Source organism: Phodopus roborovskii, unplaced genomic scaffold, assembly GCF_943737965.1.
Source record: "Phodopus roborovskii unplaced genomic scaffold, PHOROB, whole genome shotgun sequence".
Classification (NCBI taxonomy): Eukaryota; Metazoa; Chordata; class Mammalia; order Rodentia; family Cricetidae; genus Phodopus; species Phodopus roborovskii.
Genome location: NW_026126448.1, coordinates 7,528,930 through 7,549,924, shown reverse-complemented (window position 1 = coordinate 7,549,924; position 20,995 = coordinate 7,528,930). Strand labels below are relative to the sequence as shown.

The window sequence follows — 20,995 nt, the reverse complement described above, 5'->3', positions numbered from 1 at the left end:
TAATCCCAGTACCTGGAAGGTAGAGACAGGAAGATCAGGAGTTCAAAGTCATCCCTCAGCTACATAATGAGACTGAGGCAGCCTGGGCTACATATCTCTATCACACACATACACACACACACACACACACACACACACACACACACACACACACACCCTAAACTCGATTTTTGGAACAAGAATGAAACTTAAGTTATCCAAGCTTATTAAGTTCTAGATCCTGCAAAGTAACTAAGAACTGGGGATCTGGTATACAAGCTGGACCCATAAGTACTGTGTACACGCAGTTAACATCGGGATCACTGACTACATGTCTAGAATTAAGAGGTCCCATGTAAAGGGTTCTTACCATAATCCAGGGGTGTACAGCTATACTTGTATGCAAATGAATGTGGAGGTCAGAGGTCCACCCAGGGTGGTTCTCAAATACCATTCACCTTGCTTACTGAGATAGGTCCTATCCCTGGCCTGGGGCTCACCACTAGGCTAGTCAAGGTGGCCAGCAAGCCTCCCAGGCACCTGACTATCTCCACCTCCCCAGAGGCGGGATTTTAAGTGTGCGCCAATATGCCCAGCTTTTTTTTTTTTTTTTTTTTTTTTTTTAATGTGAGTTCTGGGTTTGAACTCATGACTATACAGCCACAGCCAGCATTTTACCACTTTGTTTTCAAAACAACCCTGGGGTTCAGCCTCAAGCCGTTCACCCAACACACAAACTGTTAACCGTTTGCAGCTTAAACACCATAAGAACACTGCACTTGTCCAAATAACTGCAAGGCTGCCCAGCAGAAACTTGCCTGGCACCCCCACGCCAGGCTCTGAGGCAGTAGCCGAGGCAGCAGTCCTTCAGGACAGATGTAGGTTGAAGGGAGGTGTCCGGCCGGCGTTTATTTCTGGAGCAGGACCTCAACACTGGACACAGTTATGCATGAAGTCAACACACAGACTTGTATAGTAAGTAGGATAGTCACGGAGGTGACTGACATGTGCCGATGACACAAAGTCCACCGAGCGCACCAGGACCTGGTGAGCCAGGCGTGCCTCCACCATGCGTTCCACGTCGCTGGCTGAGACCACCTCATCAGCTCTGGAGTAGAGGTAGAGCTCAGGCCAGCGGGAGCCTGCGTCCTGCAGCCTGTCATAGAAGTGGGTGTGGAAGAGGGCAGTGAACGGAGAAAGCAGGAAGTGCAACACGACTATCACCACGGCAAAAGCCACCAGGAGCAACAGGCGCAGCACAGCAGGCCGGCGCTCCAGGATGGTGGCCAGGGCCCTCAGGGCCCCTACCAGGTTGCTATCACCAGGGCCACTGTCAAAGACGGTGCCCACCACGTGCAGGTGTCGGAACCGCTGGTGGGTCTGGAGGAGCTCCAGCACGTAGCGGTAGAGCATGATGCCGGCGTTACTGAAGACATGGAAGAGGAGGGGTTCCCTCTCAATCTCGTAGTCAAAGAGTAGCTCGAGCAGCTTCTGGGCTATCACACGCAAGGAGGGGATGCCCAAGGACTCCGAGAAGAAGACCATGTGCCAGGGAGCCGTGTATCGGATCACAATGCAACCCTGGAGAGATGAGAGGGACCAGGTCAGTCCCAGGGTACGGAGAGTGGTGGGCACAAGTTAGTCAAAGGAGCCCAGTAGCTCCAATTTCCACAGTTCTGTTGTAGCTAGCTTGCCAGCTGCAGGTACAGGAGCGGAGGCACACTCAAGGCCTGCTGCTGTTTTGGTGGGGGGGGGGGGTTGTTTGTTTTGTGTGTGTGTTTTCGAAACAGTAGTATTGGCTCTCCTGAACTAGCTCTGTAGACCAGGCTGGCCATGGATTCACAGAGATCTGCCTGCCTCTGCCTCCCGAGTGCTGGAATTAAAGGCGTGCTCAAGGCCTGTTTTTGAATACCCTGCTTCATGTTGTCCATGCCTTCTCAGCCTGGGATAGTATTTGAAGCCTGGAGCTGAGAGCAGGCTTTGGAAACATGTGATCCAACCAGAAGAAAATCTCTTCACTCTAGTTCCCTCTATGGCTCTCCTCCTGACCAACCCAACCCCAGAACTTGCATAGTTAAGGCCTTTGGGACTTGGGTATACCATGTCGCAGCTACTTTGCACCCCATGAGACAGAGACGGCATGCAGGCCCCAGCTTTAACCACCAGAGGGCGCTTCTGAGCCAGATCTACACAGCAGTCGGGTCCCCTTTGCTGTTGCCCTGCCCTGAAAACCAAGAGTCCACACTGTTTGGTTTGGGTGGTCTGACCTTTAATTATATCTGGTTCCTGAACTTAGGATCATCCCTCACACTCACCTTGAAATCCCAAACCAGAAAGAAAGAGAGAGGAAGACCGGGAAGAAAAAGAAGGGAGGGAGGAGAATAGAAACAAAACAAGAAATTCCAAATCCAGAAAACATTGTTGCTCTTAAATCCAAAAAATCTAGGCCCCAGCTCACTTTCAGCTCCCATACCCTTATTGCCTGTGTCAAGTGCACCTCTAGCCCTCTGGACAGGTCCCCTTGGAGGCCAGCTGGAGAAGGCACCAGACGCTACCCTGACTGGGCCTTAACCCCTCTTACTAATTTGTTCTAGAGACAAGAAGCCTCTCTGTCAGGGGCCCCTGAGCTGTGCAGGCTTTGGGGTCAGACAGGTCTGTACTTATTTCTTGGCTCTGCCACGTATTAACTGTCTGGGCAAAGAGTAATTTGCTCCTCCTTTCTCTGTCTGTGTCCCCATCTATAATTGGGATGACACCCACCTCAGAAGGTTATGGTAAAAGTTAAATAAAAAAAAATTATTTCGAGTGACAAAAACAGCACCTGGCACAAAGTGAACCCTCACAGTATCATCAAGGGGAGAAGTGTGTGATGACCCAAGCAGGGAAGGCCAGCCATGGCCATCAGCCACAGACCCTGAGCACCTAGGCATGGAGGTGCCAAAAACTCTGAAGAGGTTGTCTGAAGGCCAGAGGCTTTGTAGCCCCCATCGCTATTCTTCCCTGCAGCGGATGGGACTCTGCCCTGTCACATATGTTCCCTTACAGCCCAGCCTCCTGTGAGCCAAGAAAGAACACAGAACTAAGGAACAAGAGAATTAACTGCAGTGTGTAACCCCGGATTGGACTCCGGGGTTAGATAAACCCCGATACTTTGGAAACACGCTACTCGGGTATCCAGACATGGCCTGGACGCAATGAACATGCAGTGAACATGGACATGCAACAAAAACTTACTAACAGGACAAGATGGAGTCCATGGTCTAAAAGGTATACCGAGAAAACCTAGATGGATGCAGCCCTTACAGGGCAAGCCAAGGCAATCTCTAGATGGTAGAGTAAGGTGTTATTTTCTTTCAAATAAAATGAGTTTTAGGCCGCAAAACCTTTTTCTTCACAGTCACCTTCTCTTTGCTAGGGGTAAAGGCAGCCCTTCCTCTGGGAGGCTGTCCCCAGCAGCTGCCTGCCACCTGGGCTCCTGTCTCCCCCGGAACCTCCCACCCCTTCCTTCCTTCGCACTTTGTGCCCACATAACAGCCTCGCCCTCTGCCAAGGCCACCTTCTCCTATGGACCGGCGTGCCCTCTGGAGTTTCCCGGTCATCCATTCCCCTTTTCCTGTAGAAGTCTCTTCACTAAGTCTGGGTTCCTCATGGCTTCCCTAAACGATTTTGCCATCTCCTCACACTCCTAGTGTCTCATCACCCTAGAACCTATGAATTCTCTTTAATGCTCCTGTCTCAAAAGCACAACTCTTTACCCTGGCATGGCCCTATGCCTCCTTATCCTATTCCTGATCTTGGCAGAGCTACCCTTAACTGGTAACCCACCATTCTTCCCACCTGCTCCACAATCCATCACCCGGCCCAGGCTCCTCTGCACCTGCATTACTGAAGCCCCCTAAACTACAACTGGCTTCAGGTGCTAGCATTTCCAAGCCTCCCTCCACTCTGCAGCAAAGGGCTTTCCCTGAACTCTCTCTTCCTCTCTCTCTCTGTCTCTCTTCCTCTCTCTCTCTCTGTATCTCTCTCCTCTCTCTGTCTCTGTGTATGTGTCTCTGTCTTTCTCTGTCTCTCTGTGTGTGTGTGTGTGTGTACGCGCGTGCGCGTAGTTTTTCGAGGCAGGGTTTCTCTGTGTAGCCCTGGCTGTCCTGGAACTCACTCTGTAGATCAGGATGGACTCAGAGATCCATTTACCCTTGCCTCCCAAGTGCTTGGCCTAAAGGCATGTGCCAGCGATGGGCTTTCTTAGTGGCAAACCTAGCTTTACAATCTCACTTAATCCTCTGAGGACCAAGCCCTGGTGTCATTCTAAACACATACACTTTGTCTCCTTGATCTGTACCCCCTCCTGAAGGCTGCTTTGAGATTGGGCTTAACTGGTAAAAGCGGTTTTCCACACTGTGCCCCGGCCTCCTGGGACCCTTGCTAGTTACAACTTCCCCATCCACATTTAGAGCAGCATAAGAAGCAAGACTCTTCTCCAAGAAACCCTCTGACCCTGGGAATGGGAGGGAGGGGTGTGCTGTCATTCTGAAGCTCACCTGGTCAGAAAGGGAGGAAGTCCTAGAAAACTATGCCCGGTGCACCCTGTCCTGGCTCCTGCCATCCAAAGAGGCATGGTTCAGGGTGTAGGGTCTGAGCTTACTTCACAACCAGGGAACAAACACATCAAGGCCTTGGGGGGAGAAGAGACAGGTAAGGGAACAGAAGCAGCTACGTGAGGACATGGTAGAATGCTGCCAAAGTCCTCACAGGCTGCTGGCACTGCTCTAGGGCTGCCACGTAGGTGGTCAACCTCTGCTCCCATCCCAGAGGTGAAGCAGCCAAGCTTAACATTGCCCACAGAGAGGCAGAGTAGCAGAGGCCCACATCCTGGGCCAGCACTTGCCCACAGTACTCACCCTTTTGTGGTAGATGGCACTATACTTGGCCAGGTTCTTGTCCCTGCAGCCACCCCAGCCCAAGAGAATCACCACAGGCAGCCGCTTCCTGGCCTCCTTCCCATCTTGGCTGGGGCTCTCTGAAACACAGATGGGGACTGTCAACACCAGAGGCAGGATCGGGGCTCTGACCAATCTAGAGCTGTGGGCAGGAAGTCAACAGGGGTCCATGTGGCTCCTGCCCCATCCCTCTGGCCAACTGTCTTTCCACAGACCTCTGTGGAGGCACCATGCCATCAGTGGAACACCCACGTTTAGTAACTCAAATCCCAAGAAAATGAAGTGAATGCCCCTTCTAGACAACATCAACCTCCAGTCCAGGGAACCATGATCTGTGGGCTAAATCAGACCATTTTCCATTCATTTCAAGCATTGCATTTATTTCTTTGTGTGGGAAGGGCTATGGGTGCCAGAGTGTTTGGAGGTCAAGTAATAACCTTCAGAGTTGGTTCCCCCTCCACCACGTGGGTCCTGGGGACCAAACTCAAGGCATTAGGCTTGGCAACAAATGCCTTGACCACAGAACCATCTCGCCAACCCACTTTTCCTATGGTCTAGAGCTAAAATGGTACATTTATGTGTGGTGTATGCACTTGTCCATGTGGTGTGTGCGTGCACTGTGGATGCTAGAGGTCAACACTGGGCATCTTTCTCAATCACCCCCACTTTGTTTGTGGAGACAGTCTCCCAGTGAACTTGGAGCCCATTGATTCATCTAGGCTGGCCAGCCAATGAGCTCCATTGTCTTTCCTGCCCCTCAACACTAGCGTCACAGATGAGTGCTGCCCTGGCCAGTTTTGATAGACAGACTGGGGATATGAACTCAGTCCTCAGGCTTGAACAGCAGGCACTTTACCTGTGAGCCACCTTCCCAGCTCCAAAATGGTTTGCTGTTTGTTTGCCATTGCTGGAGACCAAACTGAGGGCTCCACAGTGCCCGGCCACTGAGCTATCTCAAGCCCAGGCTTCTGCTACTTTCTTTTCTTTTTTTTTTTTTTTTTTCTTTTTTAAGACAGAGTCTTACTATAGCCTTTGCTGGCCTAGAACTCATAGAAATCCATGTGCTTCTACCTCCTGAGATTAAAGGCATGTACCACCATGACAAGCCCCCATACTTTTTCAGTTTTAAATGGGTAGAAAAAAAAAATCAATGTGGTGACACATACTTGTAATTCAGCATGCAGGAAGCTGAGGCAGGCAGACTGGAGGGTAGAGAGTAGCCTGGGCTACATACAAAACCACAGCCCTTACGAAATCACAATAAAATGGTATGAAATGTTAATTCCTGTGAATATAGCTGGGCATGGTGGTACATGCCTTTAATCCCAGCACCCAGGAAACAGAAGCACATGGATCTTTGGGAGCTGAAGCTAGCCTGGTCTACACAGCAAGTTCTAGGGCAGCCAAAGCTACATAGAGAAACCCTGTCTAAAAATAAACAAATAAATCCAGGTGGTGGTGGCATATGCCTTTAATCCCAGTACTGGGAGGTAGAGACAGGTGCATCTCTGTGAGTTCAAGCCCAGTCTTGTCTACAAAGCAAGTCCCAGGACAGCCCGGGCTACACAGAAAAACCCTGTCTTGAAAAACCAAAACTAACAAATCTGTAAATTTAACAAAAAGTCCTACTTGCTGCCTGGGACTGTAGATCAGTGGCAAACAGCTTGCCTGGCACGAATACAGCTGTGGATTCGCTATCACATGAGTGTTCATGCAGGGGCACACAGACAGTTTATTAGGACATGGAGATATAGCTCATTTAGCAGAGTGCTGGCCTAATCTGTAAAGCTGTGGGTTCAGTCCCCAAAACCATAAACCCAGCATGGCAGCCCATGCCTGATATCTCAGCACTTGGGAAGTGAACCAGAAGGGATCAGAAGTTCAAGGTCATCCTTGCCTACATAGTGAGTTTGAGACTAGCCTTTGCAACATGAGACCCCATCTATAAAGAGTTATATCAGAACACAGCCATTCTTACCCAGTTAGCTATGTCTATGGCTTCCTTCAGATGAACAAAGCACAGATGAGTGGCTACAAAAGAGATGGATGGCTTACAAAGCCTTAAACACTACTGCCTCTTTACAGAAAATGTTGGCTAGCCTCTGTTCTGATCTATGAATACATGGAGGGAAACGATCTTACGAGGAGATCTGGAAGGGCTTAGGGCAAAGCTCAGCTGATACAGTGCTTGCCTCAAATGCTCAAGGCCCTGGGTTCAACCCACAGAACCACACTAGGCATGGTGGTGCACATCTATAATCCTAGCTCTCCAGAGGCTGCATGAGCAAGCTTGTCCTCAGCTAAAGTCAAGGTTCAAGGCTAGCCTAGGGTACATGAGACACCCGTCTCAAAAAAATAAAAATAAAATAACAGAACAAAAGACCTGGGTAAAACAACATAAGCAGGGACAGGAGGCTGACTGGCCACACGTCCCCTGCTGTAAGAGACTACCACAGCCTGTATTCATGGAAGCTTAGCCCCCATAACACCATGGGGTAGGTATGCTGTGTAGTCCCTGCTCGACACCCTGAGCCCCTCCCCCACCCCACCCCCACCCGGGTTAGCCCCATCCACAGCTGGAAGCATGCCTCCTTCAGTGATATAAATTAGGAGTTCAAGCTGCTGGCATCTTGTCTGTTTAAAGAGGCCTCCCTAAAGCCATGTCCCACCTACCCTGCAAGGTGAGTGCCACCCCCTCTGAGGACATTTGCACAAGAACTGTCTGTAGCCTCTAAAAAGGGCCGGCGCGTATGGACCCTTCCAAGGACCAAGCCACTTGGCTATGCTCATTCAAACCCCTGAAATTTATTGATGCTGGTGGTGACCTGGCAACAGTAAATTTCAAGGCTAGTTAGAAGATGGTAAATATAAATCACTAACCTTTGGACAAAAGGAAGACAACAATTTCCTGTGGAAATTAATGTGATTGAAAAGTTCAGTGTTCCTGCTCTCCAGTAGCGGTGACTCTGGCCTTCAGAGATTAACTGCCTGCACCCGCAGGGCTCTAGGCCAGATGGAACAGAAACTGTCATCCCTTCCAGGCTCACTAACTCAGGTGGCTCCAAACAGCCACAGCCTTTCTTGTCCCTGTACCCCTCTATCTTCTGCCAGGGCGGCACCTCAGGACCTGCGCTATGTGGGCGAGGACCAGCCTGGCCTTGTCCACCACAAAGCTCAGGCGGCTTCAGGCTCCTGAGTTAACCAACAGCTACTCATTCCCACCAGATGAATCTCTGAGGTGAAGCCACCGGATTTCATACCCACCGGTGGCCACACGACAGCAAGCCAGCCCCTCACAAACACAGAAAGGGCATTTTTTCTTTCTTTTTTGTTTTGTTTTTTGAGACAGGGTCTCTCTGTGTAATAGCCCTAGCTGTCCTGGAACTAGCTTTGTAAACCAGAGTGTCTTCAAACTCACAGAGATTCCCCCTGCCTCTATCAAAGGTGTGTGCTACCACTGCCCAGCCAGAAAGGGCATTTCTTTTTACTTTTTTTTTTTTTTAATTTATTTATTTACATTTTATGTATGAATAGCCTGCATGTATGCCTGCAGGCCAGAAGAGGGCATCATATGCTATTACAGATGGTGTGAGCAACCATGTGGTTGCTGGGAATGGAACTCAGGACCTCTGGATGAGCAACCAGTGCTCTTAACCGGTGGAGCCATCCCTCCAGCCTCAGAAAGAGCATTTTCTAAACAGAAGTTTGAGCAGGCTCTGCAGGGCTTCCAAACTGCCCTTCCAACACTGGAATCTAGAACTCTGCTCAGCTCTAGAGAGAGAGACCTGTTAGGTCCCTTGGGACCTCTCTAGATGCCCATCTCTATGAGGGCACAGTCCCCTGGACATCCGCCCACTCCCAGAACCCAAGCACTCCTTTCTCAGAACCAGTCTCTACTTTCAGAGTCTGTACCTAGCATGCTCCTCACCAGGTTTGGGAAGTGCGCTCTAGTTCTCATTTGCTTTTGCCTCTCTGTGGCACTGGGAATGGAACCCAGCGCCATGTGCACAGCAGGCAAGCATTTGAGCACTAGGCTTTGCCCACCGCTGTCCCTTTGGATTCTATAAATGAAAAGTCTGCCTGAGGAAGTCACGTTTCCTACCGTCGCCTCAAAGGTCCAGTGAGGGCATGCAGAGTAGGCAGAGGATATGAGCAGGGCAGGGCTGCAGATAAGCCATCTGGGCCACAGTAAGCAGTCCTGGTGCTGGGACCCTGGGGGACAGAGAGCAATGGACAGAAGAGCAGCAAACAGTGGGTCCAGGACCTGATTCCACTGAATCTGGGGGTTTATTCCATAGCAATAAAGAGGGAATGGAAATTCTGCAATGGGAAAGTAGCATGACCCAATCTGTTACTGATTACTGCAGACTTACACAGTGTTCAGAGTCTGTCACTCTCCCCTTACCCAGTGGTTCTGCAATGCAGGGATTGCATCTACCTCATTTATCACCGCATGCCCAGTGGACAGCACCACGCTGGCCTGCACAGGAACTCGGCAGTTATATGATCATCACACCCAGCCACAATCAGCAGACTACTTAGGTGCACCCACCAACACCACACTCTCCTCAGTGTTTGCTAGAGAAGCTAGGCTGCTGCAGCAAGGCAAGAGATGGAGATGGTCTAAACAAGGGCAGAGGGGAAGATAAGAATGAGAGAAGCCAGGCGGCGGTGAGGCACACCTTTAGTCCCAGCACTCGGGAGGCAGAGACAAGTGGATCTCTATGAGTTCGAGGCCAGCCTGGTCTACAAAGTGAGTTCAGGGACAGCCAAGGCTTTTACACACACACACACACACACACACACACACACACACACACACACACACACAAAACCAGGAGAAGGAAATATCAGGGAGAAAGTCATAGGCTTGGAGTGGTGACACACACTTCTAATTCTACCACTCTGAAGGCTGAGAGTTCTAGGCAAGTCTGTTCTACACAGCAAGAAAAAGAAAGCAGATTCATGATAATTTTGAAAATTGAAATTTCAGTAGGTCACAAACCTCAACATAAGAATTAAGACTAGGGACTGGAGAGATGGCTCAGTGGTTAAGAGCACTGTCTGCTCTTCCAGAAGACCTGTATTCAATTCTCAGCACCCACATGGCAGCTTACAAATATCTGCAACTCCAGTTCCAGGGGACCCAATGTCCCCTCTTCTGACCTCTGTGGGCACCAGACATGTACAAAGTGCACAGACAAACATGCAGGCAAAACATTCATACTGATTCATTCATAAAACTGATCCTTTTAGAAAGGAGATTTTCTCACGCTCTTAACTGAGCAAGAGCTATGGGCGGTGACACCAACATTACAGAGAACAAACAAAACTGATAAGCTAAAATTTCAACGTTTGCACTTTTTTATTTATTTTTATTTTATTTTATGTGTGTGAATGTTTTGCCTGCACGTGTATACTATGTGTGTGCCCAAAGAAGGAGCTAGATCCCTGGGAACTATATTAATGTGGTATGAACTTCTAGATGAGTGACAGATACAGAACCCAAGGCTTCTGCAAAGGCAACAAATGGTCTTAACCTATAGGCCACCAAATTTTATACTTTAAAGGGCACTTTCAGAAAGAGAGAAGGAAGGAGGGAAAGAATCTCCTCTGATAGAAATACTTATATTCAGAACATATTAAATAAAACCCTTACAATCTAAAACCAAAACAAATAACCCAGGTGTGTGTGTGTGTGTGTGTGTGTGTGTGTGTGCGCGCGCGCATGCGTGTGTATGTGTGCGTCCTTTCCCAGCTTTTTACATGGGTGCTGGCATCAGATCCTCATGCTTGTATAGCAAAAGCTTGTACATCACTGCTGATGACTACTAGGAAAGATGTTTACCTTCATAGTCATTAGGGGAATAAAGGTCAAAACTACAAGGAAACATCGCTTTATGCTTACTAGAAGAGCTATAACCAAAAAGTCAGAGATCACAAACCCTGGTGGGGAAGCCAACACTTCCCACTCCTGGTAGAAAGGGAAAAGGGTATGATCACTTTGAACAACAGTTTGGCAGCTCCCACAGATCTGAAATGTACTGCAACCCCAGCAGTTTTGAGGTAGGAGCAGGAGACCTGTAAGTTCAAGCACAGCCTGGGCTGCCAAGCACATTTCAAGTCAGTCTAGCTAACCAGCAATACTGTGCTGGCTGCTCTTGTGTCAACTTAACACGGCTCAAGTCACCTGAAAGGAGGGAGCTTCAATTGAGAAAAATGCTCTGTAAGATCCAGTTTTCTGGCATTTTCCTAATAGTGAGGGTCTGGCCTACTGTGGATGGTGCCACCCCGGGCTAGTGGTCCTGGATTCTACAAGAAAGCAGGCTGAGCAAGCCATGGGAAGCAAGCCAGTGAGCAGCACCCCTCCATGGCCTCTGCATCAGCTTCTGCCTCCAGGTTCCTGTCCTGTATGAATTCCTGTCCTGACTTCCTTCAATGATGAACAGTGGTGTGGAAGCTTAAGCCAAGTAAACCCTTTCCTCCCCAAGTTGCTTTGTTCATGGTGTTCCATCACAACAGCAGTAACCCTAACTAAAACAATCTCAAAACAACAAAAATTAAGCACTGAGTCACCCGTAACCCAATAATTCACTAAGTGTATGCCCATAGGAACTGAAAACAATGGCCCACGCAACAATTTGGATGTGACGTTTATAGTAGTATTAGTCACACTATGTGAAAGGTGGGCATCCATACAATGGGATACTATTCAATCATAGAAAAGAATAAAATGTAGTATAGACAAGCCTTAAAAACACCGCACTAGCCAGAGGGTGGTGGCTCACACCTTTAATCCCAGCACTCAGGAGGCAGAGGCATGTGAATCTCTGTGAGTTCGAGGCCAGCCTGGTCTACAAAGCTACACAGAGAAACCCTGTCTTGAAAAAAGACAAAAGAGAAAAACAAAACAAAACAAAAAACCCACCATGCTAAGTGAAAAAGAAGCAAAGGGTCATGTATCAGATGATCCCATGTATATAAAATAGCAGGAAAGGTAAGTCCATAGACAGAAGGCGGATCTGTGGTTGTCAGCAGTAGAAGGATGGGGAGTAATCACCAATGAGTCCAATATTTCTTTTTCAATGTAAAAATGTCTAGAATTGGATCCTACTGATGCTTTCACAACTCTGTAAATACACTAAAAACCACGAATTGTCCATTTAGAAAAAAAATGAATTTTATGATATGTGAATTATATCTCACTATTATTTATTAAATGGTAACCGAAAAAGCTGCAAAATATCACAAAAAATCATCTAAATCCACACGGCCATTCTATACATGGAAAAATCATCAAATATTAATGGCAAATCTCTCTGAAATTAGAGCCTTTTTTTTTTTTTTTTTTTTTTTTTTTTTTTTTGAGACAGGGTCTCACGGCCTTGGACTTACTACACAGTCTGGATGCCTTGAACTCTGACCCTCTTGCCTCTCCTCCCTAAGCGAGGGGTTACAGATGAGCACCACCACAGCTGGCTTAGAGTCTTTTTAGCCCATTTTCTAAAACAAATATGGGGCTGAGGTGCAGCTCAGGGGCAGAACTTGCCTATCCTATATAAGACCCTGAGCTACTGCAAAAACAAAAAGATTTCAAAACAGTGTATCAGTTTTGCAAGGAAAGTTACAATACCATTTCAAAACTACAATAGGGAGGATAGTACCATCAAAGCAATCAAGTCAGCTGGTTAAGGGTACCCAGAATTCCTTGGGAATGAAGAAGCATTCTTTTCTACCTGACACTACTTGAGCATGCTACAAAATAACAATCCCAGGCTGCCTGTCATCTGTCAAGGAATAACGGGATGCTGGAAACACAAGAATTACAAATATGTCTGCTGTTCAGCAAGCAGTTCAAGTCATAAATGAAGGCACAAATTAGATTGCATGTGTCCCAGGGGCGTGTAGAGAAGACAGAGAGGGCTGATATAACACAGGCTGTTTTGAATCAGAGGCAAGAATCAAAACACAAGGAACCTATATGTTTTTAAAATGCAAATGAGAAAATGATTCCCCACTTTCCCTAACCCCCAGAAATCCTCTCTGGAGTCTCACTGCTCCTATATTTAATCCAAATTATTTTAAATTTAGATTTTGAAATAGCATGGTAGAATTGCACTCCATCTAAGAATCCACATCGTACAAAGTCATATGTCAGTCCACATCTTTAACTCTATGGCTATGAAACAGACCTAAGGTAAGTCCCTTAGTTCCCAAGTCCTCTATCTGTGAAATGGGCTAATGCTTACTACAAAGAATTCAGCACGATCATGACCACAGAAGGCTCTCAGCAGTATACCTGGCTTAAAGTGAGTTCAGTCAGTGAAATGATTACTTTGCTGCATGACCACTATAGATAAAGTAAAAAATGAATACCAAATAAAATCAGAATCATACTCTTTGTCACCTGCTTTCTCCTACTCAGCAATATATTGTGACCATCTCTCCCTATCAGTTTATATATTTTTACAGCATTATTTTCAGTGGCTGCAGAGCAGCGATAGAATGTTTTCATAATTTATGGTGACCAAGCTCCCATTATCAAACATGATGTTGCTCCCAATTTGAGGCTATAATAAAAATACCTCCTTTGTGTACAGCCCTCACAATGGCATTGCATCCTGGCAGCCTTTTCTCGTGCCAGCCAAAATCTTCACATTCACAAGCTCTGGGGTAAGGCTCTCAGGCTCAAAAAGTGTTACTTGCAGCAAGATAAATTCATGTCCTCCATCGGTCCATCCCTCATCTGTGAAACGTGATTAAGGGTACCCTTCCTGCCAGGGTGACAGTGAGGATTAAAAACAGAGTGAAAGGAAGTCCCAGGGGGCTGGCATGTGGATGGGGCACAGCATGGTCATGGTGAACAGCATAAGATGACAAATGCAAAAGGCACCACTGGGTCTGCACCTCAAAGGCAGGGCCCAAAACAGAAGCAGGCATGCAGCAGGCCCTTGGGAAGAAATTGTAATCGCCTTGTTAGCGGATGAAAGGAAAGGCATGAGAATTCAAAAACAAAATGTGTGCTTTAACAGCACACTAAAATTGGAATGATTGCAGAGAAGATTAGTGTGGCCCTGCACAAAGATGACATACAATATATGAAGCATTCAGTGGGGTTTAGTTTTGTTTTTGGTGTGTTTTGAGACAGTTTCTCTGTGTAGCCTTGGCTGTCCTGGAAGTCACTCTGTAGACCAGGCTGGCCTCAAACTCAGAGATCCACCTGCCTCTGCCTCCTGAGTGCTGGGATTATTACCATACGCCTTCACACCTGGCCACCTCCCCAGGTTCTTGACTCCACTATCGAAGCTTCCCGCCTTTAGACCCCTGCTCCCTGCAGCCACTCTGCTCTTCATTCTCCTCCAGTACCTTCACTTTGGCACTCTCGCTGATCACCATGGACCTATCAGCCCTCTGGAAGTTCCACTTCCTCAACATGGGCCCCTCACGACGGTGGAGACCCAGCACTGCTCCCTGGTGCCAGCAAAAGCTTCCTGGGTTTGAAGATATGGCTACATTTCTTTGACCCTTGCCAGTGGCAGACAAGAGAGAAGGCTCACAGTAAAGTCTGGAACCCCTCAAGTCACCTTGGATGGCTGCCTTGAGGTCTTCTGGTAACTCAAAGAGTGAGAGCCCTGTCTTCAAAGTTTCTATGAATTTTGTAGGGCCACCAAGGTGTTGGAAGATCAAATCCAAGGTCTCACACATGTTAGGCATGCCAGTCTGCCCTGCCTGCCCCACAAAGCTCAGGGCTCTGAATGACTCCAGCCCACTGCTACACAGTAAGCAATGGCTGCCAAAGTTAACCTCATGGTTGGCTCTGTGGCTTCAGTTTCCTATTCGGGGAAAGGGTAAGGCAATTCCAAAAACTAAGTATGACTGAGCATCCTGCACACTTCCTCACTAGACAGTGACCATAAAGGAAGGGCAATCCCTGCCCTCGGCCTTCAGATGAGAGTCATTCTGTGCACCCAGGTCAATCTGCAGAGGAGGAGTCAACAGGTTCAGAGACCACAGTGCATGGGACAGGGTTGGGGCTAGGGTGAGTGTTGGGGTTAGGGTGAAAGTTGGGGCTAGAGTGAGGGTTGGGGCTAGGGTGAGGGTTGGGGTTAGGGTGAGGGTTGGGGCTAGAGTGAGGGTTGAGGCTAGAGTGAGGGTTGGGGCTAGAGTGAGGGTTGGGGCTAGAGTGAGGGTTGGGGCTAGAGTGAGGGTTGGGGCTAGAGTGAGGGTTGGGGTTAGGGTGAGGGTTGGGGCTAGAGTGAGGGTTGGGGTTAGGGTGAGGGTTGGGGCTAGAGTGAGGGTTGGGGCTAGAGTGAGGGTTGGGGTTAGGGTGAGGGTTGGGGCTAGAGTGAGGGTTGGGGTTAGGGTGAGGGTTGGGGCTAGAGTGAGGGTTGGGGTTAGGGTGAGGGTTGGGGCTAGAGTGAGGGTTGGGGCTAGAGTGAGGGTTGGGGCTAGAGTGAGGGTTGGGGCTAGGGTGAGGGTTGGGGCTAGAGGGTTGGGGAGTTAGGGTTGAGTTAGGGCTAGGATTGGGTTATGGTTACGGTAGGGTTAGGGTTAGGTTTGGAGCTAGGGTTAGGGCTAGGGTTATGGTTGGGATTAGAGTTTGTGCTGTAGTTATGATTTTGGTTAGATTGGGTTGGAGCTATGGTTAGGTTAGAGTTAGGTTTAGGATTGGAGCTAGGGTTAGGATTATGGTTAGGGAGGATTAGGATCAGGGTTGGAGCTAGGGTTAAGGTTTTGGTTGGATTTAAGGTTAGAATTAGCTTTGGGGTTAGATTTGAAGTTAAGACTTGGATTAGAGTTGGAATCAGGTTTTTGATTGGGCTTGGGATTAGGGTCAGGTTTAGAGTTAGCTAATTTAGGATTAGGGTTAGGCCTGTAGTTAAGGGGACAGTGCTAGTGCTGGGGTTAAGTTTGGAGTTAGTAAAGACCTCTAGCTGAGCTCTGGGGCATGTACTCTGAGAGGGAAGAAGAAACAACTAAAAGTCCTCAAGGTACTTCATTATGGTGGGAATATTCAAAGAAAGCAGGGTTAATCTTAGAGTTAGGGTTAGGGTTATGCTGTTCCAGAAACAGAAGAAGATGTGGAAATCCACAACTAACCATTGGGCCGAGCTCCTGGAGTACAATCGAAGTGAGGGAGGAGCAATAAAATGAACAAAGGAGTCAAGACCATGATGGGGAAACCCACAGAATCAGCTAATCTGAGCTAGACTGACAAATGGGGAACCTGCATAAGACCAAACCAGACTCCCTTAATATAGGCAACAATGGTGCCATTGGGACAATATATTAGGTCACTGGCAATGGGTCCAAGATCTAACACTAATGCACAAACTGACTTAGTGGAGCCCATTCCATATGGAGAGATAGCTTTCTCAGACTAGACACAGGGGTGGGGGGGTGGAGAGGTGCCTTGGACCTGCCTCAACAAGATGATGGGACAGACTTAGCAGACTTCCTAGGTGAGGCCTTACCCTCTCTGAGGAGCAGATGGGAGGGCGGGGAGTGGGAGGAGAGAACTGGGATTTGAATGTAAAAAATAAATTTTTAAAATATTAGGGTTAGGGTTGGAATTAGGGTTGGGTTAGGGTTAGGATTACAGTTTGGTTTTCGGAGTTAGGGTTAGTGTTGGTTGGATTTAGGATTAGGGTTGGGGTTAGGGCTAGGGTTGCAGTTAGGTTTGCAGGGTTAGGGTTGCAGTTGGGTTTGCAGTTAGAGAAGACCCTGACTTCCAGCTTAGCTCTGGGGCATGTTATTTTCAAAGAAAAGCAGAAGAAATAACTAAAAGCCATCAAGGTACTTCATCATGGAATGGAGACTGAAGAAAGCAGGAAAGCTATCCCTTAGGATTAGGGTTATGGCGAGGGTTGGGTTGGGTTAGGAGGTTAGGGTTCATTCTGGGGTTAGGGTTTTGGATTAGGTTTGGGTTGGTGTTAGCATTTGGAATAGTGTTGAAATTAGATTTAGGGTTGGTGTTAGGGTTTGAATTATGGTTGGATTTAGGCTTAAGGATAGGGTTAGGGTTTGGGTTTAGGCTGGTATTAGGGTTGGGGTTAGGGTTGGGGTTGGGGTTTAGGCTGGTATTGGGGTTAGGGTTGGGGTTTAGGCTGGTGTTGGGACTGGGGTCCGGGATGCAGTCCATGACCTCTAACTTAGCCTGGCTCATGCACCCTGAGAGGGCTGCAGAAGAAACAACCAAAAGCCCTGGATGTACTTCCTCTTGGAGAAAAGATTCAAGGGGGCAGGAAAGCTGTGCCGTAGAGAGGAAGAGGGCTTGCTTTCTAGATGGTGTCCACAGAATTGTGAAACCACTGCTTCCTCATTCCCTCTTTCCAGAAAACCACAGCTCTCCACAGAGTGCCTTACAAGTATCCCTCGATACACCAACAACTAACCCTTCACAGGGACACAGCGAATGCCAAACCTAGCAGAAACAACATGAAGGCTGATGTGGTTCAAGAACAGGAAGCACCTTCTAACAATTCCTCCAGCAGGCCTTGGTGTCTGGGAGGAAGCACCCTGCAACAATGTCCTGAAGAGGGATGCAAGGTAAATTGTCCCCTCAAGTGTCTTCTGGGTCTAAGCTCCAGCCTCCTAAAGCGACAAGGGGAAGCACAGGGGTGGAGCACAGACAGAGCAGCGCTCTGTTGCAGGCACACACAGCCAGCACCTTTGAGGGCTGTTATTGCCATTTCCATCTGACAGGAGTAGCAATGCACGCCTTTAATCCCAACAGTTGGGAGGCAGAGGCAGGAAGATCTCTGTAAGCTCAAGGTCAGCCTGGTCTATATAATGAGTTCCAGAATGGTGAGAACTACAAAGAGACCCCTGTCTCCATCACCATCACCTACCAAAGCCAGTTACGGTGGCACTTGCCTAGAACGCTACCTACTAGAAACAATTGAACAGTATTTGTAATTTCAACCTTATTTGGGCAGTGTGGTACATCTAAGGGCAGTCTAGACAACAGAGTGAGACTGTCAAAAAAAAAAAAAAAAAAAAAAAAGGAGGGTTGGGCTGGTGAGATGGTTCAACCAGTAAAAAGTGCTTGCTGCTAAGCCATGTGCCCTGCGTTAGATCTCCAGCTCCCCAGGGCACAGAAAGAGAACCAATTGTTCTCTGTCCTGCGCACATTTGCTATGATGTGCATGCACACACACATATAAATAAACATGTAATCAATTTTAACGAGGGCTGAGTATGGCATAGTGGTAAAAAAAAAAAAAAACACTTGCCTTAGTATGCATTTAGGCCCTGGATTCAATACCCCAGGCCTGCCAAAATAAATAATAAAAATATTGCCAAAAACCAGAGAGCTAGTAAGAGGTAGTAAGACTGTCTCTTCCCACCTGGCAAAGAGAGAATCCCTACCCTCCTGGTCATGCAGAAGGGAATGCCAGCCCTTTGCAGCTAATGGCTCTGCAAGGATAGCAATATTAACCGACTTCATCTCATGCTAAAGTCAAAAGTCCTTTCACAGCATAAGCCCAATGACCCAACTAGGAACAAACAGTGCCAGCCATTTGGGAGCTGAGAAGCTGCTGCCCTGTCCTAAACTTCAAGCAGAGAACACACAGTAGGACCAGAGGGGCCTGAGAAGGTTGTTGAAGGAAGCTAAGTTTTATGATGAGCTGGACAAGTAAGGGGCAGTGGACTGGAAACACTATTCCAAACAGACCAAAGAGCAGAAGCAGAGGCCAACATGTACTCCAAGCCTCCTCTGCTGGTTTCCAACAGGGACAACTTTCCATTCTCTGGTTGAACAACTTACACTGCTTTACAAGCTACTAATCTTATGAATATAGGGGGTAAACAATGTTAATTCTAAATGCCAACTACTGAACTCATTTCCATTAGGACCTATGCCAAGTCCTTTACACGAATAATCTCAGTTGTGCAACCAGCATTTTTCCTTATTTTTGCAGACAGAGAAGACTGAAATTCAGAGTTGAAAGTCTACAGAAGGTTATCCAATTACCAAAGGCAGGAAGGAGATAGGATTTCCATAGAGTTCAAGCCAGCCTAACAGATGATTCTGTTAATCACTACCAAGGATTGTGGGGAAGCGGCGGACTAAGAATGCTGAGCCCCTGGACTCTTCTAGGGACCAGAGGCTCCCCAAGAACTCCATTCGTTCTCGAAAATGAAGGGTGGGCCTAGCCAACTTGGCGATGAAGGGAGAGAAATGGGAGGCCCCTCCAAAACAAAAGAATTTGGGTGAACCTCGAGGGGCCTCCAGCCACAAAGGGAAGCAGAACTCGGGAACCTGGTGTGGATCAGAAAGACCCTCAGTCGACTGGGGGGGCGGGGCGCAGGGGCGGGGCTCTGCGCGCCCCTCAAGCTCCATCCTGCCCTGCGGACCCCGGAGGGGGCGGGCCACGAGAGGGCGGGGCCGCGGGGCGGGCGGGGCGTTGCTGCTGGGCTACCTCCCCAATCCCCCTCCATACTCTGGCTCCAGCAGGGCTGATCCGGGATCTCGATGCAGTAATCCAGCTCGGCCGAGGCCATGGTGAAGGTGTGGGCCGTCAGCACCAGCCTCCCGCCGGAACTCCCGCAGTTTCACCTCGCTTGGGCCGGACGCCGCCGGACCACGCCCACCCCGCCCGCCCACGCCCGGCGCTGCCCAATCCCCGAGCCGCGTTCTGTGACCTCCCTCCTAGCAACCACCAAGTCGCTCTGCTAACTCCCGCCTCACCCACTAGCCAGGCCATAGCAACCACGCTCCGCCCCTCCTGCCTTTGGCCCACAGCAATTGGCTGACTCTCTTGATCTAGATCAAGTATTGGTCAGCGGGACCGTATTCCTGGAGTGTCCCTACCCTCCAGTGAAGGTAAGAGTAGGTGGGAGGGTTGAAGTTATCATGGGCACCTCAGAACTCTCCTCGTACCTGGGAGAAAATTTGGACTTGCACCTCTGATTACGTCTACCTCCATCACCAGCCGCAGTTCACAGGTTGGAGGCAGAAAAACGAACAAAACAGCGTAAGGCGGCGCGTGCCGACCGGCTCTCCCACTGTGGGAAACTGGTTGCCTGGCTGGGAAGGGGTCTTCAGGTAATGACTCAAGGAATGCCCTTTCATGGGTGAGTCTAGCTGGTTTAGACCTGTACAGCTTTCTTGCACTTAGTAAATACTTACTGAACAGCTGTATGTGCCAGAGACTAGACAACATACAAATCTTTTTACGGAGCGCCAGCCTTTGGTTCAGTGGTTCTCAGTCTATGGGCCCCGACCCCTCTTATCAGATACTTGTATTATGATTCATAACAGAAGAAAATTTGCCGTTATGAATTAGCAACGAAATAATCTTATGATTAGGGGTCATCACAACATGAGGAACTGTATTAAAGGGTCTCAGCATTAGGAAGGTTGGAAACCACTGCATTGGTCTTTAAGGAACCGTGCACCAACAACTTCTAATCTGATGGCGAGGATAAATAATTAAGAAGAGTAAGGACTGGGGGAGCTCTGTAACCCAAGAGAAGTAGCATTTATGACAACAGGGAAGTTGTGGAGCTGGGTCGTGAAAGACTTATGAAGAAAGGGAAGGTGAGAACCCAAGGAGGAAAAGTTGGAACAACATGAAGTGTCTTCTGGCCAGAAGGGAGACTGACACAAAAGAAACTTTAGAAGGACAGGTGCAGGCCAGGGCAGCATTTGATGACAAGCTCATCTTGGAATCTGCAGGAAGACAATGCCAATGACAATATATTTTCTGATGTTTCCTACACCTTTGAGCACAAAGGCTTCGATTTACCATGAAGACAGCAGGAAGTTGTTTTAGTACAATGCAGAGCCTGGACTGGGGATTGTAAGAAGGAGGGAGGCCAGTTAAATTGTTTGAGTGATAGGGAAAGCTTTTGGTAGGTAGCCTAGGGGATGGAAGCCAAGGAGAAAGGTGTTGAGAGCTGGTGATTAATAAGGTAAATAAAATCTCAAAGATGACACTGGATTCACAAACAAGGAAGTTGCTAATGACCTTTGCCAGTGCTGTTTCAGTAAGCAAAGATTCAGTAGCTTGAGAGGGAGGTGGGAGGTGACAAGCATGGTGGTATAGCCTTGTAATCCCAGCATTTGAGAG

General features: G+C 48.3%; 1 protein-coding gene and 1 pseudogene across 1 annotated transcript; one reads left to right on the top strand and one right to left on the bottom strand.

Moving 5' to 3' along the window:
• Positions 1 to 576: 576 nt before the first annotated feature.
• Tmem53 (transmembrane protein 53) lies at positions 577 to 19,523 on the bottom strand. Its single transcript, XM_051188569.1, has 3 exons — positions 19,364 to 19,523; positions 4,878 to 4,996; positions 577 to 1,560 (listed from the first exon to the last, which is right to left on the bottom strand). Exons 1-3 carry the CDS (start codon positions 19,422 to 19,424, stop codon positions 907 to 909), a joined length of 834 nt encoding a protein of 277 aa, XP_051044526.1. The 5' UTR covers positions 19,425 to 19,523; the 3' UTR covers positions 577 to 906.
• LOC127225518 (uncharacterized) lies at positions 13,937 to 14,035 on the top strand (annotated as a pseudogene).
• Positions 19,524 to 20,995: the final 1,472 nt, after the last annotated feature.